This window comes from Podarcis cretensis (genome assembly GCF_951804945.1).
Source record: "Podarcis cretensis genome assembly, chromosome: 3".
In the NCBI taxonomy this organism is placed as follows: domain Eukaryota; kingdom Metazoa; phylum Chordata; class Lepidosauria; order Squamata; family Lacertidae; genus Podarcis; species Podarcis cretensis.
This window is the reverse complement of record NC_137172.1, coordinates 34,581,145-34,603,038: the sequence shown is the minus strand read 5'-3', so window position 1 is coordinate 34,603,038 and position 21,894 is coordinate 34,581,145. Positions and strand designations below refer to the sequence as shown.

Sequence of the window (21,894 nt, the reverse complement as noted above, 5' to 3'; positions counted from 1 at the left end):
CATACACCTGAGTCAATAGTTGAGAGAAAAACTGACTTCTCTAAAAATTGAAACCTCCCTGCCTTTTCCTAAGTGTTTAAAAAATGTACTGTATACAACCTAGGCTTCAAAAATGAGCTTAGTTCACCAACACTCTCATTCAGGTCTGCTGAGTAAGAAAGCACAGCAGAGGCATAAAGGGCTGCCTGAGGACAGGGGCAACCTCTTTTCTTTTTTGAACCTTGAGTTGGCTTCCTGTTTAGGAGCCTAACTCCCCATCCCCTATGGTGATTGATAACCTGGCAGGTGCTGAAAGTCTAAGCACTGCTCAGATAGAAAAAGCAGAGGAAAAGGAAAGGAGAACAACTACCACATACAGAAGAAATGGCACAGTACATGTGAACCTTTTGCAGCTTTCTTTGTGTTCTCTCAAGACTCCTTTGATAAGATCATTAAAGAATCAGGGACACTGTAAACATTATGCATGGTTGGTGTGAACCCAATCACTATTAAAACGGTATACTTAACAAGTAAGCTGTAGACATGGATGAAGGTGTTCTTTCAGTTCTGAAGCTGTCAACTAGCAATGTTCAACCATTATTAAATGACTCCACCATGATAATTTAACTTGTGAAAATCTGTTGCATGTAAATTCACCATCAGAGTTTATCCTCCATGCTAAACACATATGCCAATAAACTTTTAAAAGCACATAATTTTCTATATTTTGCTTTTTAAAAAGTGATCAGAACTCTCTTCCTGAATGAATATTCCCATCCATGAACCAGGGCTCGTCCAAGACAGTTTGAGAAGGACAACATGGTGCCTCCCCCATTCCATGTCTAAAGGCCAAATAGAATTATATTTCAAACACCCTTGATAGGACGGTATCCTCTGCAGCATCTGAGGGCAAAAGGGCAGTTTAGGAAGGTGCAGGGAAAGCTGTCTGCTCCCTGCCTCTCAGCATTTGCCACCTGAGGCAGCTGCCTTACCCTACCCAATAGTAGGGCCAGCCCAGCTATGAACCAGAAACATAGTACACAGAAGGAACCATGAAATTCAAAGCAGCTCTACCACATGGTTAAAATGCAGCACCTGATAGGACTTCCGGGTTAGCGCGATCGGCTAATGGCGGATTCCCTCCGAGCTCCGGAGGGAATCGGCTCTGCTGCAGACGGGTCTCACCGCGACGGCGACGCGGGGACCCTTAGAAACCGCAGGCGCGGAAGCCTGCGGACTTGGTGACTCGGTGGGCACCTCAAGCGCCCCCCCGACCCACGAAGAGCCTTTTTAAAGGCTACGGAGAGGGTACGGAGAGTGGCGTGGTGCTGTGAGTAGACCGCTACTGCAGTGGAGCGAAGCCGCGAGCCATGGCCGGAGAGTGCTGACTTTTTCCCCTGAAATTTGGACTTGAAATAACCCGTGAGTAGAATGGAATTTGGACTTTAAAATTTTTACCTTTAAATTCGGTACAACCGGGGGATGTGCTAAAGGGAAGTCCGCACCCCCTCTATTTACAAAAGATTTAAAGCAAGGATCGGAGAACTAAGGTGGAGAGATCTTTTTTTTTTTTCCAGCCAGCTGAGTGAAGCAACTGCCCTGGTGCCTGGGACAGGTAACAGCATCCTTTAATCGGTCACTGGGTGACCTTGGGCCAGCCACTGCCTCTCAGCCTAACCTACCTCACAGAATTGTTTTGGGGATTAAATGAAGAGCAAGAGAACCATGTGCCCACATTTTGCTCCCCAAAGAAAATGGTGGGATATACCGGTGTATACCTGTCATATTTGCCAGGTCAATTTCCGTTCCAGACATGGGATGGACAAGCAAATACTCTAGTCTACGTATTTGTTGGAATTATCTTACCTCCTTAGCTGCCACCTGTCTCTGGAAATCATTGGGGGTGGGGTCACAGGCTAGAGGGCCCTGGACAAGAGCTCTGAAAACTGACCCCAGTGATGTCATTGCATTGTGCAGAAGGACCAGCAAAAACAACCTCACACTCAAGCTTTGTGTATTATACAGAATGCAAGTAGTCAAGGTACCATAAACCTTTTTGAAACCATTAGTGCAGGCTTGAAGCATTCTGCCATTAAAGCCTCTGTTGAAATATGCAGCAAAACAAAGCATCTAGCCCAGAGGTTGAATCAGGATAATGCTGTCCTCACCAGTACTGCTCTTTATAAGCAGCAATGGATGTACTCAGTGTTTTGGCACCTTTTTATTATTTAAAGTTTACCTACTGATAAGAGAAGCACAGGTGCCATTTTGGGTGAGCAGCAGGGTATGTAACGGGCTGTCTTAAGGGATTAAATAATTGGCAACTTCCCACCTGTGCTGACATCAGGCCTGACTCATAACAAATTCATCCAATTGTTTATTTTATTTATTAAATTTACATACAGCTCTTCATCTGAGGATCACAGGGCAATTTGCGGCACAGAAACACAAAAATACATAACATAACTAAACAGTACCCCCTCCAAAGACACACAGAGTTTAAAAAGGCCATAGATGATTTAATGCACCAAAGCCTTGGGTGACGAAGTGTGTTTTTGCTTGACACCTAAATATATGTAATGAAGGCACCAGGTGAGTGTCCCTGGGGAAAGCATTCTACAAATGGGGAGCTGCTACAGAACAGGCCTGTTCTCATGCTGCCATACTCTGAACCTCTCACAGAAAAGGCACAAAAAGAAGGGCCTCAGGTTATGATCACAGCGTCCGGGTCAGTTCATACGGGGAGAGGCGGTCCTTGAGGTATTGCGGTCCTGAGCTGTTTAAAGCTTTAGAAAATCCTGCCCCCTGACTTCTTTTAAAAGGTATCTGAAGCTAAATTTAGGATACCACAGAGGATTTATCATAGTAAAATTGTCATCATCTTTTACTTCAAGAGAAATGTGAGTTCTGAAAGCTTTTTGAGGAGGAGTGGAAAAATCTTTTTCCCCCTTCCTGTAATCATAAGGGCTACAGCCCTTACTTGGTTGTAAATGAAAACTGAAGAGGGCCACCAGAATTATGGGTGCCTGAACAACTACCACAAACCTAACACACCCTACTGTTATCTGTTCACGTAATACACCTAGGCCAGCTGTAGAAATTGACATTTATTATACTTTCTTGGACGGTGGTATCACAGCATAAATGATAACTTTTAAAAATAAATCACATACAACCATATATGCAAATACTGGAATTTTTTTTGGGGGGGTTAGAATCATGGAAAATTCAGCATTGCTCTGTAAACAGGTTAGAAACGATAGCTTATAAATGTTTTAAAATACTTTCACACTTACACAAACATTTGAGATTGAACTCAGAGTTTAATTGGGGATTTGAACTCTATTTGAAAGTATTAAGACAACCTGAATTACAGATTCCTTATAAATGTTCTTATGGTAGTACAAAAATTAACTGTTTCACTTCTGGATTTTTAGAAGGTTTGCATTTTTCATAGTTAAAAGGTACGCTGAAAAAGGCTTATGGGAAATATCTGCAGGGCAGACTATTCTGTATTCACCATATGCACAGCATTTCTTTCCTTAAACATTTTATTAACCTTCTGCTGATGCAAAATGATTGCTGATCAAGCAATAGATGGGGGGTCAGTCCTGCAATTATGTTTTGAATTCTATTCAAACATATCTCACCCAGCATGAAAGGGTGGGGACGGGAGTTGATAAAATGAGTTGTTCTTGAAATGGGGTCTTTTAGAAGAACAATTAACCTACAATAACTGTTCTGGCCTCCTCTTAAGCCCCTGAATAGTAATCCTTCCTCATTAACTTCAAGTCTAATTAGCACCAGTAATGAAAACTGCTTCTGAAATAATCATAAGGTCATGCTCCCTTCATCTACAAAGTCTAATAATACCAATTAGTGCACTGGCCATTTTGATTTAACCACATGGCCATCCATTTAGTCAACAGACCTGGGCTGGAGGAACCTGTGCACCTGGGATAAGTCACAGCTTGGAATTAGTGAGCAGACTCAAGTCAAGCCACAGGTATGGCCACATTTTGGCTGGATCTAGACACATCAAAGAAGCGTTTCTGTTTTGTCTTTCTTCCCTTCTCCTTGCCACCTGTTTTTTCCTCTGTTAATGCTCACAGCATTTCTTCTGTGTCATCCTAAGCATGGCATACAACTTTTCTCAAACTATACACAGCAAGTGGTCTTAGGGAGCAATGGGTAAGACAGTTGTAGCCTGTTTGTGGTGTTGTTTTTGTACCAAGCATTTTATGACTGTCAGATATCCCTAAAATTTAGCACCTGCACTATTACCTATCTGAGATTCTTGTACTCAAAAATCCATAAATAAATGTGCCTGTTTTATTTTATTTTTAAAGAAAGCTGTTGGGGGCTACTAGAATAACAGCAGAACTGGAGGCCTGGGTTCTTCTTGAGAATGTTATTTGATTTTCTAAAAGATATAGGGCAGGCATAGGCAAACTCGGCCCTCCAGATGTTTTGGGACTACAATTCCCAACATCCCTGACCACTGGTCCTGTTGGCTAGCATGGGAGTTGTAGTTCCAAAACATCTGGAGGGCCGAGTTTGCCTATACCTGATAGAGGGCCTAAAGAGGGCCCCTTTGGTGAAGTGTGAGCTCATGAAGAGCTTCTATTTTCTGTTGGTCTAATACTCCAAGTGAAGAGATATCAACTAGGTGAAATGTGACCCATTGATTGGATCGACTAATAATTTGTTGCAAGCTTCAGATTTGCAAATTTTTCTTCAGGTATGGGCAATCAGGGTGGGAAAAAAGAAATCCTACAAATGCAGCTAAACTGGAAGATACCTGGCTGAGGCTAGTGCTCCATGAACAAAGAATTATAAAATCATATTGTAGTAATTAATAAGATTACACTCAGTTAGACTTTGCCCAGAGGAACAGTTATTCTGCCTTATGGAGAATATGTGATGGAAATTTTCAATATTGCAATCACTTAGTTTGATAAAAGATATAATTCAATTTACTACATATCTCTCAGTATACGGGATACAATAGTGCCGCTGACATTTCATAGCAGACTTGAGCAGGTACTAACTGAATGGTGCTGAAGGCCAGCTCAGGAAAAGTGTGCACAGGATCGCACCCTTGGAGATGTTGGCACTGGACCTTGGATGGGCAGATCTGCCTATTCTTATTTCTATTAATTTCCTCAGTTTCCCCATCTTTCAGTACTCCACAGTTCAGTACTCCACATTTGTGGATCAGTTTGCAATTTAATTATTTATTTAAGAAGCTCTTGTGAAAATTCATCAGCAATTTATTGCAGATTTCTCCTAGTATAACACATTTTTGTATGTTAGTTTCGCTAATGTGGGCATTTTTTTGCATACTTTACCCTGGTATATGCATTTTTGTACACATTACTTGGCTTACTTGGCTGGAGGACTGCACTGCAAAATTTGGAGATGTGCAGATTTGGAAGGATCACTGTGCTTCAGGTTTAGTTCAAGTATTGTTTCAAAAAGTGCGAATTAGGTAGGTTTACCTTTAAATGCAAACTGAATCAGATTTATTCCCAATGTTTTATTTTTGTAACTAAAAGCAGCCTCCTGGAAAGAAATTATGGAGGGGAGATGCAGCTTAACTCTTCCCCTTCCAGGCATTTTTGTGCATTCAAAAGCCATATATGCATTCCTCAGTGTGCTTTTTATTTCATAGGGATAAATATATAGGTACCTGTCTCTTACCTGCTGCAGGACAAAAAGCAGCAGGAAGTTACCAATTTTCAGTAGAAAATGTCTGGAAGGGAAAAGATTTCATACCACCACCACCTGCTCATCCTTCACCGCTATTCACAGCTTCTTGTCACTGCTTTCAGTTAAAACAAGGGCATTTCTGAGAAAATACACACATAGTAACATGTAATTTGGCTCTAAAATGTAGACAGTAAAAGCTACACTTTCAGTTGCCACCAGCAATCTGTACACACAAATTGAATTCTATGGGATTATGCCCATGGTTTGTTTGTTAAAAGAAAAAAAAAGGAAAAAAACATAGATTAGGTCACATTTGTAGTCTAGGTGCATGCTAGTGCCATCTTCTGGATGTAGCCAGAACTACTCAATTAAAAGGAATGAACGGTCATTTATCAGTTTCTGTCAGCGCCTCCTTTCCGTTTTATCCCAATTTAGAGAATTACCTCTTTCTTGAACTCTCAGTTCCCAGCAATGTGTTTGTATAAGAGGTTCACCCTTCATACATACAGAAGTCTACAAGTATATGAAGTATTTAGCCAACTCATGTATTTCGGAGAAAAGCGTTTAAATAATAAGATTTTAAAGCCTCACTATCATTCAAAGCTGGTTTAGAGAAAGGCAGCATCCTGTGATATTATGAACTGATTCTGATTGCTTCCAGAGGCATGCTATGGCGCAGTGCTGCATCTGTGAACTGTTTTGCATTAGGGACAAGGGTCCCTTTCTTTGCACTTCATAATGATGAATGTGATTCCTGAAGAGTGGTTCTCCGGTTCCAACCTCAGCATTGATGTATTAGCTGCCTTCTGTGCTCTCACAACCCCACTTCAGCCCCCAAGGAAAAGGATGTGGCAAACAAAACGTCTGCACTGTTCTGAAGGTGCCCTGCTCTACCAGACCTGACGAAACCTAGGTATATATCTAGGGTGTGGTCACCACACTGACCACATTGTGTAGAAGCTAACTCAGCTGCTGTCACTGAGAAGCAAAAAAACCCCACACACCTCAGAGCAGGAGCTTCCAGTCTCTTGTGTCCTGTCCCTGGAAAGGAGCTGTTGCATGCCCCCCAACCAATTGGAAGTTCATAATAAGGTAATAAATTGCAAGGACGTAACAATGTAAGCGAGGCCTGCTGGATCAAGCCCAAGTCCTGCCTAGACCAGCATACTGCTCTGGCAGTGGCCAACCAGATGCCTCTTAAATGAGGTAAAGGTAAAGGTAAATGGACCCCTGACCATTAGGTCCAGTCGTGAACGACTCTGGGGTTGCGGCGCTCATCTCGCTTTATTGGCTGAGGGAGTTGGCGTACAGTTTCCGAGTCATGTGGCCAGCATGACTAAGCCACTATTGGCAAACCAGAGCAGTGCACGGAAACGCCGTTTACCTTCCCACCAGAGCAATACCTATTTATCTACTTGCACTTTGATGTGCTTTCGAACTGCTTGGTTGGCAGGAGCAGGGACCGAGCAACGGGAGCTCACCCCATCACGGGGATTCGAACCGCCAACCTTTTGACCGGCAAGTCCTAGGCTCTGTGGTTTAACTCACAGTGCCACCCACGTTCCATCTTAAATGAGGTACTAGCTTTCAAATGAAGTAACTAAGAAGTGGAGTGCTAATCAGATAGCTTTAAGAAAATGGGCTGAACCAGAGTTCCTTAACCCACTTTGAAATCATCAGCAGACAGCTGCCTAACATAAATCAGACGTTCCCTTTGAATTAACAGTGGATCTTTATCAACCCTAGGAGCAGTGTGCTTTCAACATACTGTGCTGAGTCTCATCAAAAAGACTCGTGTGTGTGTGTATTTTATTGGTTTTGTTTATTTACTTTGGCCAGTGCAGGTGAAATAAAATGGTGAGCATACAACATAGCTCAGCGTATCTTTAAAAGGACTCCAAGTGCATCCAAAATATTCAGATAATCATACATCAAGAGAAACAGAAGTGCTACTTGCCTAGGATTAAATGAACATGAAGAACCCCACAGACCAATAAGAGAGGCGGTTTTAGGGCAGCACAACCAGTTCCCCAGCACTTGGCACCAAGCAGAGATGATGCCTTGTAAGCACTTGTCCTGCTGTGGGAAGGAGGCATGAGGGCTCTAGGACCCTGCAAGAGCCCACGGTGCAAGAACTAGGGGAGGAGCAAATGTTGGCCTAATCCAGGGTGCCGAAGCACCAAAGTCCACCCTTGCTAGTAGGATAATTTTGATTAACAATGTTGGATTGAAAAAAGGCTTGGGGTGAGAGGAAGGTGGTTCAGTGTTTGTGTGCTGTGTGTACACTGTGTGTGTGTGTGCACGCGCATGCATGTGTATGTGTATACATGTATGTCTGTGAGCCCTATAGCAGGTGTTATTTGAAAGCAGTGTGCTGGTTGTTGTAAAACTTGTGTTGAAAGCAAGTAAAAGTAATTTATCACATATAATGTAAAGTGGGATACCAGAGTCATGCTTCTGCTGTTGCAGTGAATCTCTTCACAACCATGGTTTTCAGCATAGCAGCCATCACAGAGTTCCAGAACAGCCACCATCAAAATACTGTAGCCCTGTTGCCGTTAATGTACAGGCACAGTTTACTGGCTTCTGCCACCTCTCCCTCGCCACATCAGATAATCTTTTGATTAAGGCCTCCATTTCATGTTATGTGCATGAAGCAGGGAGGGGTTCACACAATTTATGGGCTCCAGGGTTATGCTGGTGGCCCTAGCCCTGATGTCTCATATTGAATGCTAACATCTGAAGAGGAGAAACCTGTGTATATAGATTGGCTTGCCCTTTTCAGATATCCATGCTCAACATGCAGACATCAGAAGGCATGAGTAGGAAGATGTGACTGTCAGGGTAGTTCAACATCCATTTAATCACATAGAGCCTCCTTGGTATGAGGTGGTTTTAGCTCAGGGCGCATCACCAGGGGTATAAAGCTCAGCAATGGAACATAGCTCAAGGCTATAGCCTAAAAGCATTTGACACAGCAATGTTGCTACAGCTATGCTGTGGGTATAGTCATTGCCTGGATGGAACCCTGTATAAGCTGCATTGTCTAGGGATTCTATATATGCTACATTGCGTTCTACTGAAGAAAGGCAGGATATAAATGTAAATCTATGCAGTTAGGAATATTGTGAAGTGGCTTGTTCACTCAGCAGGTTGTAGTGGTGTAGCATGCATTTTGCTTACATACTCTGGGCCATGCCCCTGCCTCAACCTAGAAAAGCTCCCACCATGTAGTAGTGAAGCACAGCCACCATTGTCATGGACTTGCCATGGACCATCATGAGCCTTCTTTGTGGATGTGAGGTTAGGACATTGCTTTCCGTTTAGCCCTGCCTCTTCTCCCTTTTTCCATCTCAACTTTTACCAGTTGGTCACCTTTCCATCCAGTTTACATCATGGTCCACTGTAAACTTATTGGTGTAGGGTGCATCATGGTGCTTAACTATGTGTCTGCTGTTCCTTACAAAACCTGTGTTACTCTCACACAGACATCCACCCAAACACACTGTGTGCAATGATATGTCCCATTTTTTGTGTGGCATCTCAGTGGGACTTAAACACTTCCCCAATGTGTGTGTGTGTGTCTGTGTGTGTCCTCTCTCTTTGTGTGAGAGAGAGGGAATGTGTTCACTGTTGCCATATGGAATACATGTGCAGGCCTTTTACCTATGGGGGTGACTTGGATGTTGAGACTGGAATGGCTGGACTGCAAGGGAAATTAAACTCTTTTCTGAGAGGAAGCCTTGAGGTTGGTGGCTTCATGCATCACTTCAGTCGCTGCCCTTCTCACTGCTAGTCACTGGCGCCTCTGATAAGGGAGGCACTGTGGACTCTTCTTGGCAACATTTTGGCAGCATCCTTCTGTATTGTGTGTGGGAGGAGGTGAGGACCAGGCTCCATAATATCATCATAGCCTCCTTACTGCTTCTGCATGTTAATTGATGTCCTCCGTGCATGAATATGATGTGCTATTGTCAATACACAATGCCATTATTGACTGGTGCTGCTGTAGTTGCCACTGTGGGAATGTCTGTCGGCGGTGCTACATTATTTCTTGTATACTACTGTTCATGGTTGGTTTTCGGCTTTTGCTGCTGTGGGTATGTATGATTGAGACTAGAGGAGGTGCACCTATAGTGTAGTGGATTGGCCTGTTATTCTCAAAATGCATTTCTTGCCTAAATATTTAAAGACATAAATAACCTCCAGCTATTCCACCTTGTCATTTTAAGCTTTCTGACATTTATTGTTCTGAAGAGAAGAAAGGTCAAACTTATCAAATCTGCATTTATGCTTCCATGACATTTTTCTCCAACCAAATTTTTCTGAATTACAGGGGCAAGACAAATGTAGCTCATTTCAGAAAGGACCTTTTTCATCTATGCATGGCCGCCTATGCCGTAGCACACATTTCTGAATATTCTTTGTATAAGGGAAGAGTAATAATTCAATCAGTTCAAGAGAAATTTGGGAAACAGTATTGTGAGGTAGAGATTGCATTCCAGTTCTGCCACTGACCCATCAACAGTGTACATGTGTACTCAGAAGTAAGCCACAGTGAGTCAATGGGATTTACACTCAGATCCGTGTGTACAGTGCATAGGGTTGTAGCCTAACTACCTTGGGGAAAGGAATTTAGACCTCATTTTCCAAACATAATGACTAGTTTTAGAGTGCCTTCCTTTCAGGTAAACAAACATACAAAGTGGTTTGAATGCAGCATTCAGATGCTTTGAGCAGTAGGTATGCATGCAGAGTTGTTGCCTCCTGTTGATTTCTAGCTATAATTATATTTCTGCTAAATATTTACATAACGCAGTGTCCCTTGAGGGACTGCAAATTTTCAGAAACAGATGTACAAAATAGCCCCAGCTAAAGTAATCACTTGAAAAGAAATCTTGTATATTTTCCTATATATTAAACACTGTTCTGACTTGGCTGGTACATTGTGCAATATATTTTTACCTATCAATATTTTAGCAGGTTGGGTTACTGTTAGGAATTCTAACAAAAGGCAGCCGAATGATAAGCAAATGTAAAATTATACTTCAGGAAGCAAACTTCAGATTCCTTGGCACAAGTCTATGTTTCCAAGTGTGATGCTCAGAGCCAGAGACAAATCCATATCACTGGCCTTCAAACAGGAGCTTGAACTTTGAATATCAAATATACGTAGTGACCTTCGCATAAGCAAGTTGCAGACCGAAAAACGTTTGCTGAAATTAGGTGGCAAATAACTCTGACAAGCCAGAGACATCCATAAGCTACAGATAGGCAGTGTGCAAACAGGGAACAAGGCTACGGTTTGTCAAATAAATTGTTTTTCATGAAAACTGCTCAGGAAGGGACGGCAGTGGGGAGGAGGGGTAAAACTCACTACATTTCAAAAGGACATTTTATTGAACAGATCAGACAAAATTCAGGCATCCTGGCTGCTGAATCTACTTGTTCTCCTAACTAAACAAGACGGAAGCATGTATTAACTGGAAACTTCTCCAGAGCCAAGTCTATTTATATGAAATGGAATTCCAACTTTTTGAAAAGTCTTGGAGGGATCATGGATAAGAACCTGCTCAGGCCAGCTCTATCTTTGGAATTGATGCTAGTTAAGCAAACGGAAGCATAATAAACAACATGCCAGCAGCAGTGCATATTATAGGTAATGACAATGGGGGAAATAATCCAATGGTCATAGTGCTGCCTTGGGAGCTTCCTTCTCTTCTGAAGACACTTTGCATCCATGAAAACGAAGCCTTTCTCTGCCACATTTCCCCAACTGTAAATGTAAATAACTGCATCTCTTTACTATACAGGAAAACAGCCTGTACCAACATTTTGGTACACCTATGACTTAAATGTTACGTTTAACTATTCCAGCAGTTTAGAGGGAGACGGACATACAAATACTTATGATAGACACCAAGATAAGTCAGAAATAGAGGTCTATACAGTTCTGCTTAGAAATTCCACCAAGCTCAGGTTATGCAGAAACTGCTCTTCATGAATAGTTCATAGTGCAGTTAAATTGTTCTCTGAACCTTACTTCTGTGGACACCGTTGAAAACCAGTGTGGTCCACTGGGTAGTTGTTGTTTCTATAATTTAAACTTGGGTTCAAATCCAAGTTGAACTCATCTGTAAATTGAGAATGTTAATTACTCACAAAAATGTGCTATGTAGAACATGAACCAACTAATGGTAGAAATACAGACATACACTGCAATTGTATACACTAACATCCTATGGAAGTTAGTGGGAACTGAGCAGGTTTGAAGGCAATAGTTGCAAAAGTCATTTGCATATTCATATGCAGGTGATTAATAACTGGGCCAACTGAGAATTTTCACACTTTAAACATTAAGCATGCCTACACATTAGACTGACATCAATGAGAATCAATGGGGGAAATATTCCTTTTGAACTACAGGAAGATTACCAGCTGAGGTTGCATTGCATCTGAAGCTATACCCCATTCAAATGAGGCAAATACAACAGAATTAAACACAAGCAAAATAATTGCACAGAGTTGATTTGTAAGAGCCATAGTGAGACAGCAGAATGAGGTAGTTATTGCCCGTAGCTTTCAGGATCTCACTCACAGTTTAAATATTTCACTCTTAGCACAATTTCTGTTGTCAGGATTACAAAATCAAACAAAAGGAATAGCAATAAATTAATTATCCATCATGATTATTATCATATGATCCAAGCCAGGGGTGGGAAATAGCCAGCCTGTTGAGACCACGGAGGGCCATGGAGCCTCACCACCTGAACTGCAGCTTCTACTTCTTAGCCCCCCATCCTACCCCATCATTTAGGTTTGAAAACCTAATTCACACCTATAGAAGACTACCTTCAAGCATAATTCCAGCACAGGAACATTTTCAGTGGAATTGCAGCTGAGGAAGGAGTTAACATTTAATAATAACTTTGCACTAGATATAAACTGATTTGATAGTTGTTTCTGTTCTCCAGGGCAGGGAATGCTGGGGAGCTCTAGCAGAGAATTCTGAGCACCTTAATCAAACTATAGTTCACTGGCTTTTTTGTGGGAGGCCATGCTAGTTAAATTGGTATAAGACCAATATATGTGGGTAAAATACGTAGCTATAGCATTAGTATCTAAAGATTTGTATACACACCACCTGTTGCAGCATTACTCTAGTGCAATTGCTATCAGCCCCGAATTGTACTGGAAGTTGGCTGAATTTACTTCCTAACAGAGTCATTTGCTCCCACCCTCTACCAGGGTGTCATAAAAATGGCCTATCCATAGCACGTGATCCATGTCCTATCCATAGCATATAGGACATAAAGATACCTAACCACAAACTAAGAGTGTCTGGTGGCTTCCAAGATTGTGTATGTTTCCTGATCCATGGGGGTCCCACCCACAAGGACAGATGATGGTCCAAGCAAGGTGGAGGTCTATAGCCCCAAGATTCAAAGCAAACAGGAAGGCAAGGCAAGGAAAGTTCAGCACCTTGGAGAGGGACCAGTGTGTGGGTTTGAAGACCACTGTTAGTGAACCTGCAGAACATCTAAGTCAGGCATAGGCAAACTCAGCCCTCCAGGTGTTTTGGGACTACAACTCCCATCATCCCTAGCTAACAGAACCAGTGGTGAGGGATGATGGGAGTTGTAGTCCCAAAACATCTGGAGGGTCGAGTTTGCCTATGCTTGATCTAAGTTGTTTAAGCAATGCCCTGAAGCAAAGGGCAAATCTTATAGCCTGGGCTAGGTAGAGGCTCCATTCCCTGAGTGCTACATATGGTCAGTTAAAGGGCCCTTTACCGCAGAAGCTGATGTCTTCTAGACCCTCATATTTCAGTTTGTGGGGATCTCAGAGCTCTCTTGATCTTCCAAGGAGTCTGTGGTCCAAACATCAGGATCTGATTCAGAGGAAGAGATGCAGACTCCAGTGTCCATGACTCCACGTGGCATAGAAAAGAGAGTTGATCCATCTCATCCTTGGGACTGCCATTGTCAGAAGACTTTCTCTCCAAGGATTCCTAGATTCTACATGGTATGGAAGAAATACTACCACCTGCCACAGTGTTAACTTTTTGGCAGCTTGTCCATACTGAATTTTAACTGTGCTATACTTCGCACTGAATATTATGTGAAGGAATATAATGTTAACAAATCCTAAGGCTAAACCCTAATGGGTAGGGCTATTGTGGAGTCTGCCAGCAGCTATTCAAAATCAGCAAGGCCTAGACATAGGAGGGCTCCTACACAGGTACAACACAAAAACATGGACATAAGGAGGAGCCCATCCTTCTAAAATTGATTACCAGGGTGGTGCCAAGAACAGAGATCTATGGAGAGGGAGCAGGGGGGCATGCAAAACCACCCTCTTTTTTCAGAATTAAAGACCATGGAGGGGGTAGCACCTGAAGGCAGTGTGGAAGACAGGGCATCAAAGGATGATTCGGGAACAAAGCATTCTGAGAGTTACTGCATAGTGAGCCACAGTGACCTACCTCAAGCTACCTAGGAGAACATTCAGGCAGAGAATTTTCTTGGTGTCAGGAGAACTGTCAACATATTCTATTTCTAGAAGTCAATTACTGTGCCTGTCCCTCTGCTTTACCCCACTAGCCCAAATAACAGTCAGCACTGGCAGCAAAGACCAAATGGAAGATTGCTGGGCAGCAGAGGAAGGTCATTTCACAACACCATGCAAAATTTCATGCTTTTTCTTTGTAAGTACAGTAGTACCTCTGGTTGCGAATGGGATCCGTTCCAGTGGCCCATTCACAACATGAAAAGCCCGCAACCTGAAGCGCCATATCTGTGCAGGTGTGCAGTGCGATTTAGCGCTTCTGCGCATGTGTGAGCTGCGAAACCCAGAAGTAACCATTTCCAGTACTTCCAGGATTGACTGTACTACTTTTGGTTTAGCACTAAATTGAGCAACCTAAATACCCAAGAACTTGCCATGGGTGTAAGATGGAAGTACTTATACATCCATGCAACTAATTCCAGCCATCCCATTTGAAGTAGTTGAATTTCATATACTTTTCATTAATATTACATTTTCTCCAAGTGTCAGATCTTGAACGTAAGGTTGATATATTTATTTTCTATGTTGCGCAAGGGTGTTTTAACATACACATTTGTTTTTTTGTTCTAATATGGCTATTTTAGCATAGGCAGTATCAAAAAGACAGATGAATCCTGCTCATGGAAGTATAAGCAATGCCCTTTCATTCCAATTTGGAAAGTTTCAGCAGGGCTTGGAGTAGAATGAAAACCATCTGCTAATACCCATGTCTGCTTGCATTCTCCAATCCACTCTACCATGATCTGAGATGAAAGTATGCGCCTACAGACATTCCCAGGCCATTCAAGATCTATCAGCATATGTTTTATAGCTTCCAGGATGTGAAAAGTCTGATGACATCATGAACTACTTGATGTGCCAAAGACCTGCTTCCAGATCTCTCTGGACATCTCCAGGTTATGTTAAACCTTACATTGCAAGTTGTTTCAGACCAAAACCCACCAAAATGCAATAGGTTCTAAGTCATAAATCACTCTGCACTAGTTGGCATCCTGGTCCGAAATCTAGTTGTAAACATCAATCAATTCCATCTATATACTGGTCTCCAACCATTTCCCATTGTTTACTTTGTTCAGGTTGGTATCTGTCTCCACCATATTTTCTTATTTCCATGCTAGTGGCCAGTTCTGACTACTTAAAACCTGAGGAACTTTGCTACTCGTGGTATGTAGAAAGTCTAAATAGGAACCTAAAGCTAGACTGAGGGAATCCTCCAGCACAACATTCCAGGTGCTTTTGAAGTGTGAGCGTAGCAGTAACTCTAACAAAAATGCAATTACACTCCCATGGCGCCAGAACAGCTTCAGACATAACCCCATATTAAATTAGTATTAGTCTACATGTTTGCTATAGATTAGGAAGAAATGCACCCTGAAGTCTCAAATGGACATACTATGCATTCCTATTAGGAACACTGTTCAACATCTCAATCTGTCTCATACATCAAAGTGGCATGACCTTCTGAATTGTCTCTAGACTGGCTTGCACTGTCTGTGCTTTAATATGCACCCCTATACACATACACCTTTGAATATATTGGTAACAATTCATCATCAATAAAAGTTAAATCCTCCTTACTATCTACAGATTACTGAAACATCCTAACAAACTTGCTTCAAGGAGCAAATGAAAACATTTCTGGCACTATAACACTATAACAAGCAGATTTGTCTACAGTATAGATGAAATACATGGACCAGTGGTTTATAGATCATTGCCTGATATAGAGCATACATTCACTGGTGCTGGGCTAGAGCTGTCCTTCCAAGGTGGAGGAGCATGCTCACCCACTCCCCTCCACCACACAGATAACATCTAATGTGAGCAGGGCACTCCATTCACAAAAATGCCCTATCACACAGACAGGCCTAGTCCAGGTTGTCCTTTCTCCCGAACAGTGTGTGTTCATGAGTGAGGAAGGAGACTGTGTGAACTTGACATCCATACGAATAGATGTTTGTGTGGAGCACGTGACTCACACGTGATGCCATTTGCATGGTGGAGGAATTAGAGCTAGCCCCCTCTTCCACCTTGCAAGAGCAGAACTGTCCCTGGCAAATGTAAGAACCAGGACTTCGTTACTAGAATTATCTAAGGTTATAACGTTTTCTGCATCTTCAGAGTTGGCCATTGCTAAATCTTAAGGACCTCCTGGCTGTAAACTGGCCCTGGAAAGCAAGAGTCAGCAAACTTTTTCAGCAGGGGGGCGGTCCACTGTCCCTCAGACTATATTTTGGGGGGGAAATAAAAATGAACGAATTCCTATGCCCCACAAATAACCCAGAGATGCATTTTAAATAAAAGGACACATTCTACTCATGTAAAAAGACGCTGATCCACAGGCTGGATTTAGAAGGCGATTGGGCCAGATCTGGCCCCTGGGCCATAGTTTGCCTACCCATCCTGTAAACTGAGAACATTACTGAAAGCTGCAAACACCCTTAGAAAAAGTCACCATGGCAAAGGTTGCAAACCCCAGCACAGAACCCCCAAAACACAAGGGATGTTATGCTTAACTGTTGAGAACTGAGCATTTCATCTAAGGACTTTTGTTGACACATTCTGCGGGGTGTTCCATAGAGCTTTTGCAGCCATCCTTTAAGATGGCTTTTCTTGCAATCTTTCACTGTCTTCTTAATAATACTTCCCACACACACTGAGGATTATCCTTCATAGAAATCTCTTCCAGAGTGATTTGTTAAATAGGGAAAGGATACAGACTTTAGCTAAGCAATTTTTTAAAATAATCTTCAGTGGGTTCTGAGCAGAGGTTGGAGTGACAGTTGAGGCAACAAGAACATTTACTGGAACTTCTTGCTCATTTGAGAGGCAGAGTTCAGCTACAGTTTGCTTCCCAGACCATCAATATTTTAATCTCAATCTACACAAAGAACAACTTTGCCAGCCTAAATAAATAAATAAAGTCAGGTTAATTATTAATCTCATCTTCTGGCAATTGTGAACTACTCACTAAACACGCAATAAGGAAAAGGCTACTGTTTACCAATGAGAGTGTAAAGGCTTTGCATTGTTGACTTTTGGATTGCATTGTTTGCAACATGTTTCCTATTAAGATGAACAACTGCTTACATGTTTTGCAAGGAAGATCTCAGCTATGCCCTTTCTGCAACAACTTGGCTCCTGCAAACAACATTGGTAGCTCTTGTGTGTAGATGAGCTGCTGCTTGTAGATTGTGTCATTAACATAGCATTGATTAAATATGCCTTCAAACTAAATGCATGGCCATACTTAATCATGGAGCAAATATAATATATCTGAAGATATAACTAACAGCAGGTCTGAACTACTGTCAATCCCAGCAACAGAATCACTCAGAAGCATGGTAGGTAGCGTATGGAAAGAATATTACCCACACGCGTCCCAAATAGTAACCAGAAGGATCTGTGGGATCTGTTTCTCTGAAAATCACATCTTTGATTGTTCTGGAATTGAGGGCAGAGCTTCAGCAACAAGTTTTTTTAAAGTGTCTACAGGAGGTCCATCACCATAGCTCAAAAAACTGAGTATAAGCCCTGCTTGTCCAATTTTTATTTCGGTTAGAATGCTTTCAATCTTGATTGTGCCCACTGAAGTCCTATCAGCAATTTTAAACTTTCTGGACCATTTATTCCTATATAAGACAGAAGGTGGATGCTTCAGCTTTCATTTCCGAACCAATCGGAATATACAACTCTCTTGAAAGATGTATTTAAGACTGCTCTGCAGGCCATTAACTATGGGGTTACTAACACTCCACTGATTAGGGTTCTGCATTATAAAATGCTAGCTTATGTCCTTATGGCACATTATAAGGGATATGAGGTTAATTTATACCATAATTTTACTTAAATGACAGGGAAAAGAAAGAGCTGCAGTCTAGATAGTAACAGCACTCAACATATGGGGAGAAGAAGGGATCTGTTGGTTTTTTTAATCAGGAAATTCAACAGGGAACAACTGGAACAAGGGGGCATGCAATTCAGTGATCTCTTGCACTGGTCTAACCTTACAGGAGTTAATGAGACTGAATCAATATATATGGTCATCAGTCAATCTCTCAGAGGAGGGACAGGCAGTTTCTTCAGTCAGAAGAGACAGGCCCTGCCTGATCAAGCTATTCATGGCCTAGAGAAATTTGGGAAATGATGGCATTGCAGCCACCAGGATATCTTGCCTATGCTTCCCTGAACAGAAGATCTCAGCAAGTGCCAATCTCATTCCAAAACAGAAGGACATGTGATGGACTTTCATACTGATTTTATCCTAGTAGTGGGAGTAGTGGGAGAATCAAAGTATAGGCTGAATGCAGCCTGCAGGCTGTCAACTGGCCACTACTGTCTTAGAATATAAAAGCATTCCCTTTGGATACAAAAATGTCCTTAAAAGAAGAATGATACTAAGAGGTTTCCCCATGTGTATGCTTCTCTTCCAAGAATGTGTCTCTTGTCCCTGTGCATTGACTTTATGCACTGTCTAGGCATTTTTCCTTAAGAAATAAATTCTGGGACTTTTCAGTATACTCTGCTTGTGCATAACACACAGTACAGTCTTCACTCCATTTACTCTAAAGTAGCCCAAGGGAGCTCAGAACTACTCTGGAATCAGTAAACTGAAAACTGGCAGTCTGGTATACAATTTAATTAAACCTAAATACTTCTGCTTTACAGCAGTTTAGTCTACTTCAATTCATTGGCTGCATAAACTTAAATCAGTAGTTCAACAAAATTGAGGAGTTAGCTGTTATCCTACTTTATATCCCCATGGTAATCCATAATGTAATTTCTGTAACCTTACAAGCAAGCTATGGGGACAAATTTTCATCTGTTTCACTGAATTAATGTGCCATACATTAAGGACTTTGAATTACATTGTATCTTACAGAAAACTTTTTAAGGCATGCTTATAACAGTCAGTAGGAATCTATTGATTGAAGGAATGTGTTTAAGACACACATACTGGAATGCAGAGATATTGATTTTAATCCAGTAATTAATGGAAGAAGAGATAAATTGAAATGAAGACTGGTCACTGGTCATTAATCAGTTGACAGCTTTAGCAGTTATAGACTTACATGAGACTAGAGAGACCAGAGAGACTTGTGAACCACAGCTAAAGAAATACATCCTGCTTATCAACCAACCACTTCATAAAGTCTTTTTTTCTAGGCTACAGTTCCTTGAAACTCAAACCGCACACAATTTTTCACAAACATGCTTGATCCAATCAAAACTTCGTTTTGTATCTCTCTTTTTCCAGGGCCAAGAGATTCAAGACCCTCTCTACTCTCTGTCTTGAATAATCCTGTAAGATGTGGTTTACTTTTACTGGGTACATTTAACGGGAAATAATTCCCACTGAAATCAGTGGAACTTTCTTCTGGGTAACAGGGCACAACAGTGATTTGTTAGCCAATGACACAGAAATTCAAGGAACCACTTGCATCTCCCAAGATAATATAAACATCTAGAACCAGAGCAGTCCACAGCCCAATTGCTTCTTAGTAGACTAACCGAAGTGCTTTGGAACCAAACTAGATGCTTTTTAGACCATAGTGATAATGATTACTCATTTATTATTTTCTACAAGAGGGAGAGGGCAACTTCCTGATCAAGGGAAGGAAGAACTTTGCCTTTGATAACAACCCTTTATGCCACTAAGTGAGAATCAAGGTTCGCAAATAGAGTACTGCAGAGCCTTATGCCCATAAGCCTGCAGTACAATATTTTTGCACTGGACACCACAAGGCCAACCAATTAAGGGAGAAGAGGAATTTAGACAAGCACAACAGGCATGTAGTTTCCATGCAACTCTTTCAGTTCCATTCAGAGATACACACCCTTTCCTGCAGTAGTGACTGGTTATTTTAAGATCTGTGCAGAAATTTCAGAGAAGATTACAAACTCTTTCCAGTGGATTTTTGTGATAAGCTACATAACTTCTCTACAAGAAGTAGAGTCGACTTTAGAGGCAGCAGCAAAATACCTCCTAGAGGTTTCTGAGATTAGGTTTCCTAATCCAAATCATCCTAGCCCGAAGGGGTGGACTCTGGGAAGTCAAAGACACCTCTGCGCCCCCCCCCACTATTTCATTCCTCGTAGAGTTCCCAAACTTTCTCCAGGGACAGATTTGACCCCCATCCCGCTAGTAAGGGAGAAGCCCTGCATCTTGTCCGGATGCAGAAGTCGCTAAGCAGCTGCTCACCTCTGGTGGCCATCTGCAAGAACAGACGGGGCTGGGAGGCTCTGATCGCCGCTGATAAACTGCCTTCTCTGCCCTGGAAGGACGCCTTCCTCTCGGGCATCAGCCGGATCCTCAGCCTGCCTTCTCCAGAGCGGATCCACCAGCTGAATTCCTCGGTCAGGGTGAACTCGATCTGGCGTGCCTCTGCCTGGGCTCCTTCCCCGGCAGGATGCCACGCGCAGTCCTCCCGCAGGTTGGCTTCTCCCACTTCCAGCACCAGCTGCTTGGCGCGGCGCAGCTTCCTCACCGAGCCGCCTTTCAGCACCTTGGACGGGGCTCTGGCGCGGCCAGCAGGCGCCGCCGACCCGCTCCTGGGGGGCCAAGAGCTGACCGCGCGCAGCAGCGGCTGGCAGGCGAGCACCAGGCTGCAGCGCGCCTTGAACCCGCCCAAGGGTTCCCCGCCGCCCAGCACCAGCTCCCGCAGGTAGGTCCGGAACAGAGAAGGCACGATGAAATCCATGGCCAGGCTTTTCCTCTGCTGCCGGGAGAAACTCGGCGCATCCCGCTGCGGCGGGCGGGAGCCCGGAGGGGAGCTCCCCGCTTCCCGGGGCGCCGCTTGGGCGGCCAAGGCGGCCAGAACGGCCAGAAAGAAGAACCGCGGCAGACCGGCGGCGTTCATCTTGCCATGGAATGGAGCGGGCGGGGAAGAGGCGAGAGTCCGAAAAGTAAGCTTCCTCCCGCTTCAGGCACCAGCGGGAACCAACTGGCCGCTGAGGCGGATCCTCCTGAAGCGGAGCCCCCAGCCGCACACGAGGCGGCTTCGCGCTCCAATCACCGCCGCCCCCAGACGCGCCCGAGACGGTCTAAACGTCCCGCCACATCCTGGTGGCAGCCTCTTCCCTGAAGAGGCAGGAGGAAGGTGGAGGCGGGGGCGCTTGCCTCGACCTCGCGCCCAGCCGCTTGCAGGCGGCGACAGGAACGCGCGCGCGCGCCCCGGACCGCCGGAGATTCGTTTTTGTTTTCGAAACAAGGGAACGGACCGCGCGTTTTCCCTCGCGCTTCGCCAAGTCTGTGGCCAAACGCCGCCGTCCGCTTGGTGTCTGTGGGGGGGGGGGGGCGGAACCTTCCCCTCGGCGGGTTCCTGGGGGCCAGAGAACCACTTCTCTCCGGATTCCTCGCGCCTCTGCAAGTCCCGCGTCGTCCAGACGTCTCGGGAAGCGACGGGGCCCCCGCTTCTGGCCCGCTGGCGTGACTCTCCCAGGCCCCGGCGAGCGCTCTCCTTTCCCTCCTCGCCCGGAGGTTCCCCCGAGTCGTTTGGCCCCGAGTCGCCCGGAGCAGGCACTGAGCTCCCTTCGCAGCCTGAGCTCTTCTTCTTCGACTTCCCTGCGCCCTGGCAGGTGACGGAGGAGCTCCTTTTTGGCGGGAACAGCGGGCCTTTCGAATTACCTCAGGAC

General features: G+C 43.6%; 1 protein-coding gene across 1 annotated transcript in view; it reads right to left on the bottom strand.

The window, feature by feature from the left end:
* The window catches only part of ALK (ALK receptor tyrosine kinase), a 626,252-nt gene extending 604,637 nt beyond the window's left edge, over positions 1-21,615 (bottom strand). Inside the window, exon 1 of the mRNA XM_079969155.1 lies at positions 20,462-21,615. Coding sequence (XP_079825281.1) covers positions 20,462-21,119 — 658 coding nt within the window. The 5' untranslated portion in view covers positions 21,120-21,615. The remainder of the gene's footprint in view (positions 1-20,461) is intronic.
* Positions 21,616-21,894: the final 279 nt, after the last annotated feature.